Below are 12681 nucleotides of genomic sequence, written 5' to 3'. Positions count from 1 at the left end.
ACATCATATTATCTGTGAAGAGTGATAGTTTTGTTTCCTCACTGCCTGATCTAATTCCTTTAATTTCTTCTATAATTGCTATAGCTAACATTTCTAGTAAAATATTACATAATAGAGGTGATAATGGGTATGCTGATTGTACTAGGAAGCTTTCTAGCTTATCCCCATTACAAATAATGCTTGCTGATGGTTTTATATAAAGATTACTTATCATTTTAAATTAAGATCACTTATTCTTATGCTCTCTAGTGTTTTTAATAGCAATGGGTGCTGTATTTTGTTGAAGGCTTTTTCTGCATCTATTGAGATAACTATATGATTTCTGTTGGTTTTGTTGTTGATATGGTCAATTTTGCTAGTAGTTTTCTGAATATTGAACCATCCCTGCATTCCTCATATAAATGCCACCTGGTCATGGTGTATGATCATTGTCATATATTGCTGTAATCTCTTTTCTAGTATTTTATTTTATTTCAATTTTTTCATCAATATTCATTAGGAAAATTGGTTATAATTTCTTCCTCTGTTTTGGCTCTTCCTGGTTTGGATATCAGCACGATATTTGTCCCATAAAAGGAATTTGGTAGGACTCCTTTGCCTAGTCTTCCAAATAGTTTATATTGTATTGGCATTAATTGTTCTTTAAATGTTTGGTGGAATTCACTTATGAATCCATCTAGTCCTGGGGATTTTCTCTTATGAAGTTCATTAATGGCTTGTTCAATTTCTTTTTCTAAGATAGGGTAAAACTCTATATTGTGGCAGGTTCAAGCCTGAGGTCTCCAGAGCCTGTGACATGATTATTATATCTGAGCCTGTGACCATCACCTCATTGTAACCCAGTTTTCCTATGCGTGGTACTCACTCCCCCACCCCTAAGGTTAAAAACACTTTTAAAGTCTTCCAATTAAAGACTCATAAGATATATTTCTCCTAATTTTCAAAGACCTCATGTCCAGTGCTCTATTTCCTTATTTATTAAAAAACATTTATTGAATGCCCTTTACTGTATTTCACTCATGACTGTACCAAACTGGCCCTATTTGGGTTGATCAGTCTTGACTGGGCTTGACTTTGGGTCCATCCATCTCTGGGTTCATTACTCTCAGTTTACCATCAAAATGAATCTCAAATTTGTCCCTAACAACTTTCTCTTTATCTTTTAGGTCCCTTGATACTATCATGGCAAACTTCAAGGGCCATGCCCTTCCAGGGAGTTTCTTCTTGATCGTTGGGATCTGGTGGTCACTGAAATACCCAATGAAATATTTAAATCAGAAAGGAAAAGGCCGAAAGATGAATTATTACTATCGGAAGATTGAGATCATCGAAGGAGGGGTCAGGGTCTTCTTTGCTACAGTTGGTAAGAGGAGGCAGGGTATTTAGCCCCTGGGATTTCCAGCACCTACACACACACACACACACACACACACACACACACACTCCCTCCCCCACCAAGGATCTGGAAAATAGATGTCCTACTATTAAAAGAAATGCTGAAAATAGGAATTGCCAGTCAATGAGTGATATATTCCTAGCACCTAGCACAGTGTCCAGCATATATCAGGTGTTTTAATAAATACTTATTAAATTGAATTTAATTCAGCTCATAATACAAGTCTTTTCAGGTTGGAAGGACTTGTCGGGGATTATACTTTGCTCTTCATAGCATCTGGCATAAGTGGATTCCTGTAAGTATTATAATTTTAGGATGTAGAGCATAATACAATAATAGGCAGTGTGACATAGGATAGAAGGCCAAAACATTTAAAGTTCAAGTTCCATTTCTGACTCTTACTAGCTGAATGACCCTGCACAAAGTTCTTAACCTATAAGTGCCCCAGGCTACTGTTTTAGGACTATAAGTTATAGATAAGATGCTGACCTGCACCTGTCAAGGGAATCTCCACAATTAATCAATCAAGTATTTATTAAATACCTAGAATAGGAAGCAGCATGGGACAGTGTTAAGAGTACTGGATTTGGAGTCAAAGAACCTGAGTTCAAATCCCACCTGAGCTACTTGCTAGTACTTGTGTGAACTTGGGAAATTTACTTAACCTCCCTCAGCCTCAGTTTTCTTATCTATCAAATGAGGGAACTGTACTCTAAGGTCCCTTCTCATTCCAGATCTGTGATGAAGCAGGTGTCCCAAAAGTCTTAGTGCAGTCTTCAGCTGTAAACTGAGACTTTGGGGACCTGGTATATAAGATTCCATAAATATACCAAACACTGTGCTAGGATCTAAGGATACAACAAGAGTTCCCCACACTGCTGAGACTAAAAATGAAATCTCAAACTTATAAATCATTCAACCACTAAACATTTATGAAATATCTATAATATGTGAGACACTGTGCTAAATGCTTAGGAATACAGAACAAAAATGAAAGTCCCCGCCCTCCACTTGCTTCCATCCTGTGATGACACCAACAGTGTACTAAGCTGTGGAGTAACCAAAAAAAAAAATAGTCTCTGCCCTAGGGGAGTTTAGAGTCTATGAGATTTTATAATTGGACTTAAGAACTCTTACCAAGCAATAAACACAGCATTGTAATTGTGCAAAGTGAGTCATTGAGTGCTGAGGAGATTCTAAGTGAAGGAGTAAAGAGAGTCAGTTTTAGACTAATTGACCTTTTTTTTTTTTACTACTTATTTCTCATGATACACACTAGGAAAGACTTGGACCTTGCTTGAGTGGCTAACATCCACACCATTAAGTACTTCCCATATCCCAGGCAAGAGAGGCAGGAAGGCCCGTAGGGTAATGAGTGCAAAATCAATAGAAGGATTCTATGAGAGCTACTGAAGAGCTGTTTGTGAAAAGTTTCCCATTCCCTCGGGCACCAGGTGTTGGTCCTCTCTTCCATGGGGTGGGGAAGAACTACCATGGCAACAATTCAGTCCAGTCTAACAAAGCGTTTATTAACCATCTACTATGCTGTGCTCTATGCCGGAGATGGCAAGTCAGAATGAGAAGGAGCTTGCACTCTACTAGGGGTACACAACACATGGAGAAGTAAATAGCGATCATTAGAGGAGACGGGAGAAAGCTCTGATAAATGCAGGGATCGACAAGGTGAGATGGTCCAGGGATTCTGTGAGGTAGAGAGGAGAAGGGGGCACATTCAAGATGTGGGGGTACCGCCCGGCCCAGAGGTGGGAGGTTCCATAGTGAGTTCATGAAGGAGATTCATGTGAAAGTCTAGAAAGGAAGGCTGAAGTCAGTCTGTGAAGGGCTTTAAATTCAAAGCTGAAAAGTTCATATTTTCTTCCTGATGGCAATAGGGAGATACTGAGGTTACTGAGGAGGGGGATGACATGGTCCAATTTATGCTTAGGAAGATAATTTTTGCAGTTTTTTTGGTAGAAGAGTCAGAGAAGGGAGAGCCTGGAAGTCAATGGTCCAATGGTCCAGTGGCTGTTGCCATTATCCAAGTGAGGGGTGAGAAGAATCTGAATAAGGCACGAGAGGGGGAAAGGAGACAAATGTGAGAGATGTTGAAAAAGTAGAAACAACAAGTCTTGGCAACTGGGGATACAAGCTTCAAACAAGGCAAAACATATGCTGTAATGGGAGGAGAAAAAGAATATGACACATCCATCTATAATTCTAACATATGACAGGTGATCAGTGCAAAAGGAGAGGTTCAAAGAACTCTGAGCAATTTGAGAAGGAAGAGCTCCCTTCTGGATGAGAAGATAGGGAGGCTTCATGAAAGGGCTATGGTACTTGAGTTGAACCTTCAAGAAAGGGAAGGATTTGGGCAGGCAGAAATGGGAGAATGTATTCCAGGCACTGGAGACAGCGTAAGCAGACTGAATGAAACAAGAGAGTAGGGGACAAGAATAGAAGAGGGTCAGTCATGTAGCTGGAAAGTAGAAATCATTAGTGGAAATAATGTGACATGATACTTATAAAGGTAGGCTGGATTCATTCAAGTGTTCAAGAGAATCTTGGAAGCCTAGAACTTGAATTTATACTTAATTTGGTATATACCAGGGAGAGAATGAAGGGTTTTTGAGCAGAGGTTGGAAAGGGTACTCAAATCACACAAAGGATAGACTAGAAAGGAGATAGACTGGATACAGGAAGAACCACTAGGAAGCTATTGTAGTTAGTTATGAGGGGTTCTCTCAGAGCATGCCAGAGAGAGTGATAATTGAGGGGTCAAACAAAATGCCTCTCCATGGCTTGTTTCTAGTTGGTGTCCTTTGCCATTCGTCACTTTTGACCTATGAGGGAAAGGGAAAGGGAAACTGGAGAGGGAAACTGAGGCAGGGACCATGATAATCCTTTGGTCATGCCGAGTCTGGCTCACATCAGTCTGGCTGATATCATACCATACCTAGGCAGGCCACAAAACATCGTCCTTAGCTGTTTGGAGTAGTTCGTGTTCACATCCACTGTTAGGCAGCTCTCGTTCATTCATTTGTTCCTTCATTATTGAATGAGTGTTTGCTGGGCTCCGGCTACATGCTGCAAAGAGCAAAACTGGCAGGGTGTCACACAGACTATGGAGCACAAATATTCCATTTCTCTCTAAAGGAGGCATCAGTTGCTACCTTCTCCCCATCCCCCAGGTTCAAGGTCACCCTTCTATCCTTTATTTCCTTCCTTGTTTCCTACCAGGGATCCTTGCAGAGCAGTTTGTTCCAGATGGGCCTCACCTGCACCTGTACAATGACCAGGACTGGATAAAACTGATGAACTGGCAGCACTGCACCATGTATCTGTTCTATGGGCTCTCTGGTCTCATGGACATGCTCACTTTTCTCTTCCCTGTTATCCCTCTGGGGCTGGACCGGCTTCTGATGTCTTTGTCTGCAATCATTGAAGGCAAGTAGAAAGGAGGAAAGAGAAGGGAAGGAACAAAGGATACTTATCCATGTGGATCTCCAAAGGGACAAAACACAACAGACCATATGGCTTACTCACAGAATTGTTGTTGTTCCGTTGTTTCAGCCATGTCCAACTCTTTGTGACCCCATTTGGGCTTTTCTTGGCAAAGATAACTAGAGTGGTTTGCCATTTTCTTCTCCAGCTCATTTTACAGGTGAGGAAACTCAGGCAAACATGGTTAAGTGACTTATACAGGGTCACACAGCTAGTAAGTGTCTGTGCTCCCTAGCGGCCCCACCCACAAAAATACTTGACTAGTAAATCTGATTTCCAGGGCCCACAAAGGTCCTAAACAAATAGGATGAACTTTATAACAGACTAGAAAAAGATCATTTTGGGGGACTTGGACCACCATAGAACACTGGCCCTGAACTCAGGAGGACCCAAATTCAAATCTCACCTCAGACACTTACTAGCTGTGTGACCCTGGGTGAGTCACTTAACCACAATTTCCTTAAATATCTGGGGCCATCTCTAGTCATCCTGATGTATGTCTTGCCACTGGACCCAGATGGTTCTGGAGGAGAGAGTGAGGTTGATGACCTTGCACAGTCCTCCCTCACTTAAAATCCAATTCAGTGCAAGTCATGTCATCACCTCAATGTCATGGTCACTTCTTTGAAAATAAAGGACAAATAACAACAATACAACAACAACAACAACCCCAATTTTAAAAGAAAAGGGCAATAACTTCAGATCACTTCAAAGGTCACTGAAAAAAGCTGATTGCTCCCTGGAAAAGAGTGACCCTATCCACAGTTCTCTCTTTTTTTTCTCTATGGCACTTTTTTTTTTTTTTGCAGGGCAATGAGGGTTAAGTGACTTGCCCAAGGTCACACAGCTAGTAAGTGTCAAGTGTCTGAGGCTGGATTTGAACTCAGGTCCTCCTGAATCCAAGGCCAGTGCTTTATCCACTGCACCACCTAGCTGTCCCCATCCACAGTTCTCTTTTGCAAAGGAAGATGTCTTCTTAGAAGCTGCCTGTAGGCCCATTCTTTAGGGGTGAGACCACTTTTAAAAATATTTTTGAAGGGGATATTGAATGGCCAGGTTGTCTTATAACCTTCCAAGTCTCCATCTTCCTAGAAGTCACCTAACTTTCAGTGAAATCCAGCCCTTCTTCTTTTGGCCAAAGTAGAATAAAGGACATGTCTTTTTGGTCAGGCAAGAGTTCTTGCCCTCATTCTAAAATTATATAGGCTCTGTCATAAGTCTCCAAATACCCAACTGTTAGCATAGGAAGAAGACCTCTCAGTCTTACACAAGAAGAAATTAGCTAAAGGAGCCAGATGTGTTCTATACCTGTGTCAGACCTCTGTGCCAGATCTCTCCTCCCTAGACTGCTGGAAGAGGTGACTGTGAAAGGGGATTAAGAAAGAACAAATCTGAGTCCCTGAATTTAAGTTTTGCTGTTGTCCATGAGTCTGTCCACAACATGAATGTGCTGGGCAAAGTAGCAGTATATGAGGAACCCTAAATGAAGCCTTGTTGTGTCATGTTTGAGTCTTAACAAAAGGGTAAACTGAGACCATCTCTGAATAAGATAGCATTCACAGGAACATGCTGCCTGCCAAGGAAAAGGACAATTCTCTTTATATAGGGTTTGGGGAGTACAGAGCAAAAGAACAGACAGGGTAGATGACATCATGGATTGGGGACCACATCATTGGTGACAGAACTGAGGGGCAGGGAACAATTATGATTGGTTAGAAATTTGATAATGGGGGTTAGCAATGACCCCTCCTTCTTCTATCATGAAACTAAGAAGTGCTTACTGTCTGAGTCTAGGTATGAGATAGCAAGCTAGACATTTGGATAGCAAACCAGACATCCTTGAAGGATTGTTTGGTAGTACAAAGCGATCAGACTCCGTTTCTGTTCACACACATTCTCCACATCCCTTGGAGGAAGGAGAGCTGGATTTTTAAACTTAACTCATTACAGGCCAGCTGAATTCTGAACTAAGTTCAGAGACAGAGAACAATGACTTAAGCAGTCCCAGAACAAAAATCAACTACTTGTAAATAGTATCAATAAGAAAGTGATACAAGATCAATCTTCTCAGTAGACAGGTACAAAGAGAGAGAGAAAAAATGGCCCTTGCCCTTGGGGAGTTTATATGTAATCTATTGGGAGAACACAAACACATGGAATGACCTAATAAAACCTAGAGAGCCATAAACAAGCAAAACGCTCACTAAAATGGTTCAGAGAAGGGCTAAGGGGCCCCATAAGTGAAGCAAGTATGACTAGAAAGGAGGGTTGAATTAATTAGGGAAAGCCAGGCTTAGGATGGTGTAAGGAGAAGAGGAAGAGTAGATACCTGATGAAGAGCAGAGTGGGCAGGATATCCTGGTATTGGGAAACAGCCCAATTGAAAGGCTTGAATGGAGAAACAAACAACTCATTAGTGGTTGTGATTTGGTTTGTGTCAGGTATTCTCTTCTATTATCATGTCCATAATCGGCCACTACTGGACCAGCATATCCACTTTCTCCTGTTATATACGGTGCTTGGAGGAGCCATTTCCACCTTCATTGAAGTTTTCCTCAGGGACAATATTGTCCTGGAGCTCTTCCGAGCCAGCATCATTATTGCCCACGGCACCTGGTTCTGGCAGGTAAGTCCACAGGAGAATGCTTCTCAGGCTTCTGGTAAGATAAGAGAGTGAAGACTCCCATGGTGAGTAAGAAAGTCAAGGATAGGCATTGTTGGAGAGGGCTAAGGAGATCATGGCAGGAATCCCGGACCAATCAGCAACTGCTCAGCAGTACTAGTAAACTGGAGACCACCTCGTACCTCTGTGTCCCATCCCACCTGAATCATACTCATGAAGTTTCCTACTGTACTGCCAAGCAAGAGCCTAGGCAAGCCACATAGCTGCCCAATCGTATGTTTACCTTGCCAATGAAGACTATAATCAAGGACACATCTGTCTTTTCTCTTTGCTGCAAACAAATTGTTATTCAGCCCAAGGGAGTGACCCTGGAGTTTCCTTTTAAATAAGTCTTGGTTAAAGCCAGTTTCAGAATAAAGAAGTGATTGGTCTTTGAATAGTGGCCCTTGTGTGCTAGGGCAAAGAGCCAGGAGGTTTCCAAGGGTCATCTGATGAGGAGGGCTTTCTCCCTGTGATTTCTCCAGATTGGTTTTGTGCTGTATCCACCTGCTGGAGGTCCTGCGTGGGACCAAACATCTCACAATAACATCATGTTTATCACCATGTGTTTCTGCTGGCACTGCCTGGCTGCCATAATCATTGTAGCCATCAACTACTCTCTGGTTTGTGGGTATGTATGATAGAAAGCATGTTGAATCCCACTATCCCACTATGAGCTGCCTCCCAAGCCCTTTTTTTACAGGCTTAACCATTATGGTAGCCTTGTCATTCAGCCATAGAAATCCATTAGGTGGAAACATTTGTGTTTCTTATGACCTTGCCCCTATCATAAATAACCACCCCTGTGTTTGGGGGTTTTATCTGGCTTCTTATCTCCCCAATGCAACAGACATACCCAAGACCCTCCTGTAGACCCAGAGTCCCAGGACAGACAGATGGAAAGGAGTGACTGTGGGCATTCGATTTCTTTTATGTTTCACTACCTAATTTCCTCAGTGCCTCTTAACAAATGAGATATTTGTAAATTGCTTAGCACAGTACCTGGCATGTAGTAGGTGCTTAATAAACACTTATTCCTTCCCCCTCCAAACCCTTTCCCTTTGGTTTGGGAGCCAGGGTTCATTTTTCTGGTTGGTTTAATATTTCTCATGAATCCTCTCTTGTAGAATAGTGAATCGGTTGAAGAGATCCAGCAGAGGTGAAGAAAACATTGGGATTCAAAAGCTAACATCAGGTTCCCACTCTCGGGAAGCACTTCTGAATGACACAGATGAGGAGTGAGGCTCAAGGATTGGGGGGAACCCCCTATGAGCTCAAGCATCTGGAGCAGATACTCACCTTCCTTTCCCTCCATGTATCTCATCCTCAGCCATGCAATAACCACAGCTCTCAGGGAACCTATTGCCCTCGAAGTTGCCCATCTTCATTCTTGTACTTTGCAAGTTGTAGAGTCCAAAAGGAGGGCATTGGCTTTGGATAGTCGGAGGTTAACATCATTCTTTGTCTTCTTAAAATACACTGACATTTGTTTGTGTTCTGAGACACAGTCCAGAAATGATTACCCCCTTCCACTACATCTGATTCTTCTGCCTCACTGAGTCATTGGGATTGGGGCTGCTTTGTTTAGTGGGAAAATGGGAATCGTATTCAAACTCAGGGATAGAAAGTTTGGCTGCCTAATGTGTATTCTTATTCCCAATGAACAAGGACCAGGTTAAGGACCTTCTGTATGTCTCAATGAGTTGATTTTTTAAAAAAATTATAAACCAGTCCTCTGCTAATATGTTATCATTTGTATTCAAAGGTTAAAGAAATTGTTTCCTCAAAGATGCTGTTTGAAAAGAGAAATTATTGCATTTGGGCACTCAAAAACCCATTAGAGGTCAGTCAATCAGTAAGCATTTATTAAGCACCTACTATGTGCCAGGCACTGTGCTAAGTGCTGGGGAGGCAAAAAAAAAAATAATAACAAAACAAAACAAAAAACCCAGTCCTTGACCTCAAGGAGCTCACAATCTAATGAAGGAAACAACAGCAAACACATACAAATTATATATAAGATAAATAGATTATAATTAAAAGAGGGAAGGCAAGAGAATCTAAGGGTTGGGAAAGGTTTCCTGTAGACTATGGAATTTAAATTGAGATTTGAAGGAGGCCAGGGAAGCCAGCAGGTGGAGCATTCCAAACATAGGGGACAGCCATAGCAAAAGATGAATTGACTTGTTCATGGAACAGCAAAGAGGCCAGTGTCATTGGATCAAAGAATACCTGCCTGGCAGGAAATAATTGGAAAAGTGGGTGGGGATGAGGTTATCAAGGATTCTGAACACCAAAAAGAGGATGCTGTATTTATCTCAGAGTGACAGGGAGTCACTGCAGGCCTGCACTTTAGGGAAATCATTTTGGTGGCTGAGTAGAGGGTAGATCAGAGTGGGGAAAGACTGGAAGCAGGCAGATCCACCAGCAGGCTATCGCAATAGTCCAAGCATGGGATAATGGGGGCCTACTCAGTGTGATGGCATTACCAGAGAAGAGAAGAAGCCATATTCAAGAAATGTTGCAAAGGAAACAGATTAGACATGGGGGGGGGGCGTGAGAGATTGTGAAGATTTGAGGATGACACTAGATTGTGCCCCTAGAGGACTAAGAAGATGATAGTGCCCTCAATAGTAGCAGGGAAGTTTGGAGAAGGGGGAAAAGGGTTTAAGGGGAAAGACAATGAAGTCAGCTTTGGACATGTTGAGTTTGAGATGTATATTGAACATCCAGTTCAAGATGTCTAAAAGTCAGTCATAGATGCAAGACAGTAGATCAGCAGAGAGGTTAGGGGCCAGATAAGTAGATTGGAAAATCATCAGCATAGAAATAATAATTAAATCCATGGGAATTGATGAGATCACCAAGTGAAAGGGAGAAGAGGTCTAAGGTTCCAGGTCACTTGAACAACAAGATGAAAGACTAGATTTTCTCTGATCCCCATGACCACTCATACCTCTCCAACAGAAATGATATGCCAAAGACAAAGCAACTTCAGCTATCTTCATAATCTAGGATACCCATAATCCAAAACTCGGTTAAAAACAACAAAAACCTTTTAACTGACACTCACTGACCTCAAGCTAATTCAGTACCCCTTCTCCACCTCCCATGACACTGGCAATGAGAAGGCACTATCAGAGCCAAGAACTCAACACATGGGTCAGAACATGCAACAACCACCCCCCACCCTATGGTAGTTCCCCCTCCCTCTTTCCAGTGCCATGAAGACCCTAGCTTCAGGCTATAAAAATTTGGCAGTGACAGCCAGTTCTACCACACAACCCTTCAGAAATAAAAGCTTGTGAAGAGCCATAACTCCACAGCAACAGCATTGCAAAACTCTGCACTGCCAGTGTTGGGGCAAATAACCCTATAATAACAGTAAAGTTAGTCCTGAGGCAGACAACCTCATAGCACCAGTGCTGTAAAGCTCAAAACTGCCAGTGCTGGGCCAAAGAACTAAGGAACAGAGAGAACAGGATAGGACACCAGGACAGAACGCTGAGTATGATGGTTGTGCTGCACTCCCCTAAGCCTGATGAAAATAGCATAGCATCCACCTGGAGACAGTTCTGTCCATCCAAAAGTAACTGGGGGCAGAGACCTAGGCTGGTGAACTATGAATTATGCAGCATGAGAGAAGCCTGGGATGCTTTGAGATTCACCCCTCAAGGAAATCAAAATCAGAGGAGAGGCAATCAGAAAGTGAGTGATGGGAAAAATAAGAGGGTGGGGAGGGAGAGACTGACATTACCAAAAATTTCAAGAAAAAGAAAACTCAAAGACCTTTAACATAAGCAAATAACAAGGAAAGCAGTTACAATGGAAGGAAATATGGACTCCAAATCTAGTAAACAAGTTCAGGAGTATACAAATAAATACTGCAAAACATAGGAAAATGATCCAACTCTTGATGACACAGAAGATTCTGTGGAATGTGAGGAGAACATGGAACCACAGCAGTGTTCCTGAGTAATTTGAAAGAGAAATGAGAATTGTGGGAGCAGAATTTATGGCTTGCACAGAAAAAATAATGGACATAATAGAAAAACTGGAACCTGCAATGGCAAACCTCACCAAAAAACAAGAGAACCATAGATAGGGAATGCAAAAATATAGAAGTGAAGGGCAATCTAGAAGAAGAGAAGCAAAAAAACCCAATTACATTTGGGGGAGGGGTGGAACAATGAGGGTTAAGTAATTTGCTCAGGGTCACATAGCTTGTAAGTGTCAAGTGTCTGAGGTCGGATTTGAACTCAGGTCCTCCTGAATCCAGGGCCAGTATTTTATCCACTGCACCATATAGCTGCCCCCAAAACCCAATTACATTAAAAGAAAATATGTTCCAAAAAAAAAAGAAAATATGTTCACCATGCAAACAAAACATACTGATCTCAAAGATAAAATGTATGGAGACAATGTAAGGATCCTAGGTCTCCCAGAAGAACAAGACAGGACCAAAAAAAAATACTATAATGATGGAAATAATAGATGAGAATTTTCCAGAACTTCTGAACATAGAAAATGAAATTCCAATTGAAAGAATTCACAGATTGCCTACAGGGGAAAAAAAGCTGTAACCTCCAGGTTACATAGTGGTTAAATTTAATTTGGGGTTTGGCTATTATCCTACATTCTTGAAGAAGACCAAAATGCCATCACTGTTGGGGTCAAGGTACAGTGTGTCCAACTGTAGCTGATCAGATTGAGCTCAGAATGATCTACTACAGGTTAGACACAAATTAATCCATGTGAACATTTAGGGTGAATTCTCCAAATTTGTGCACCTCATGTTTCTTTTGAGCTACTTCAATTTTGCTTAACTCACAGAGCACAGCACCTTCTCTGATGAGGACATGTCATGCTGGGCAATCATACACCAGTGTCTCCCATGTCATGCAATTGATACCAAAGTTTTTAAGAGAGACCTTGAGAGTATCCTTATATTGCTTTTTTCTGACCATCATGTGAGCATTTGCCTTCTGTAAGTTCTCAATAAAATAGTTGCTTAGACAAGTGTATGTTTGACTTTCTAACAACATGGCCAGTCCATCAGGGTTGCACTTTCTGCAGTAGAGTTTGAATGCTTGGCTGTTTAGTTTGAAAAAGGACCTCACTG

General features: G+C 41.7%; 1 protein-coding gene across 1 annotated transcript; it reads left to right on the top strand.

Annotated features, from left to right (window-relative positions):
- Positions 1 to 1161: 1161 nt before the first annotated feature.
- On the top strand, positions 1162 to 9525 carry TMEM45B (transmembrane protein 45B). The gene is made up of 5 exons (XM_043991242.1): positions 1162 to 1363; positions 4634 to 4840; positions 7339 to 7523; positions 8045 to 8190; positions 8687 to 9525. Exons 1-5 carry the CDS (start codon positions 1183 to 1185, stop codon positions 8799 to 8801), a joined length of 834 nt encoding a protein of 277 aa, XP_043847177.1. The 5' UTR covers positions 1162 to 1182; the 3' UTR covers positions 8802 to 9525.
- The last annotated feature ends 3156 nt before the right edge of the window (positions 9526 to 12681 follow it).

This window comes from Dromiciops gliroides, chromosome 3 (assembly GCF_019393635.1).
Source record: "Dromiciops gliroides isolate mDroGli1 chromosome 3, mDroGli1.pri, whole genome shotgun sequence".
Taxonomy (NCBI): domain Eukaryota; kingdom Metazoa; phylum Chordata; class Mammalia; order Microbiotheria; family Microbiotheriidae; genus Dromiciops; species Dromiciops gliroides.
This window is presented reverse-complemented; position numbering and strand designations above follow the sequence as displayed.